The 1,015-nt window shown below is 36.7% G+C and overlaps 1 protein-coding gene across 1 annotated transcript; it reads right to left on the reverse strand.

Annotated features, from left to right (window-relative positions):
* Positions 1-232: 232 nt before the first annotated feature.
* LOC117278498 (zinc finger BED domain-containing protein RICESLEEPER 4-like) lies at positions 233-730 on the reverse strand. The gene has a single exon (XM_033657969.2). The coding sequence runs from the start codon at positions 728-730 to the stop codon at positions 233-235; it is 498 nt and encodes a 165-aa protein (XP_033513860.2).
* Between the last annotated feature and the right edge of the window lie 285 nt (positions 731-1,015).

Below are 1,015 nucleotides of genomic sequence, written 5' to 3' on the forward strand. Positions count from 1 at the left end.
TACGCTCCTAAGTCCAAATCATTATACGGAGCTAATGGAACCGACAGAACTCCATTCCGGAGTCATCTTTACACAGTTCCGACTACGATCAAAATTCTAAGACTTAAGCTTCCTTTTTAGGGACCAAGTATTCCAAATTACTCTGAATTATCCGGTAACTGAATTCAACCACGTACGCAAGTCAATGCGCATAATATGAAGTTTCTCCGGGCTTTATACCGCCCAACGGGACTTAAATTCTTGAAACGACAAGTCGGGTCGTTACACCTATAAACTTCTTAAATCCTTCCTTTTCAACAAAACTAAATGGTAGTTCATCCAAAATTATCATTTGAGCTAAAGCTCTCCTACTATGTGCTTGATCAAATTTCCAAGTGGTAAGCACCCCTTCATTTGCCTCATTTGAAGCTGGTAGAAAACTTAGTTTTGTTTGACTATTTTCCATTTTACGGGGTATTTTGAGATACTTAGTGAGATGATTGTTCATTGATGTAGTACCATTACCTTTCGTAGTAGCTGCATAAGTTTTTTCACAATACTTACATTTTGCTATTTTAGCTCCACTAGGATCATCATACTTGTCAAAATGGTTCCAAGCATCAGATCTAGGTTGCATGACTTTCCTTTTTCTTGGAGCTTCATCAGGACTGAGACATTCAGTGTTAGGTATGCTATCATTTGAACCCTCACCTTCGCAGGCTTCGCTTACCCTACTTACATTTTCTTCCATCTAGGAAAATGAATTCAAGTAGAACAATAAAATACTGAGCTATAATAGCGAAAACGAAAGTTAGAGGAGGAGGCAAAAACAAGCACAAAATTAAATGAGGAGACAGAAACAATCACCGAGCAAGGAGACAGAAAATGGACATCAAATTTAAGAGTCAAGAATTCTTTCAACAATATACATGCACCTTTAAGTCTTTAACTACTAATTTTTAGCAGAAAAAAAAGAAGAAAAAATTTACTAAAACGAGAGAAAAAAGAGAAGATCTGCGGGGACAAAGAACAAAAA

Source organism: Nicotiana tomentosiformis, chromosome 2 (assembly GCF_000390325.3).
Source record: "Nicotiana tomentosiformis chromosome 2, ASM39032v3, whole genome shotgun sequence".
In the NCBI taxonomy this organism is placed as follows: domain Eukaryota; kingdom Viridiplantae; phylum Streptophyta; class Magnoliopsida; order Solanales; family Solanaceae; genus Nicotiana; species Nicotiana tomentosiformis.

Excerpts from the sequence above, each read along its gene's own strand:
- LOC117278498 (XM_033657969.2), bottom strand. The coding sequence starts at position 730 with ATGGAAGAAAATGTAAGTAGGGTAAGCGAAGCCTGCGAAGGTGAGGGT.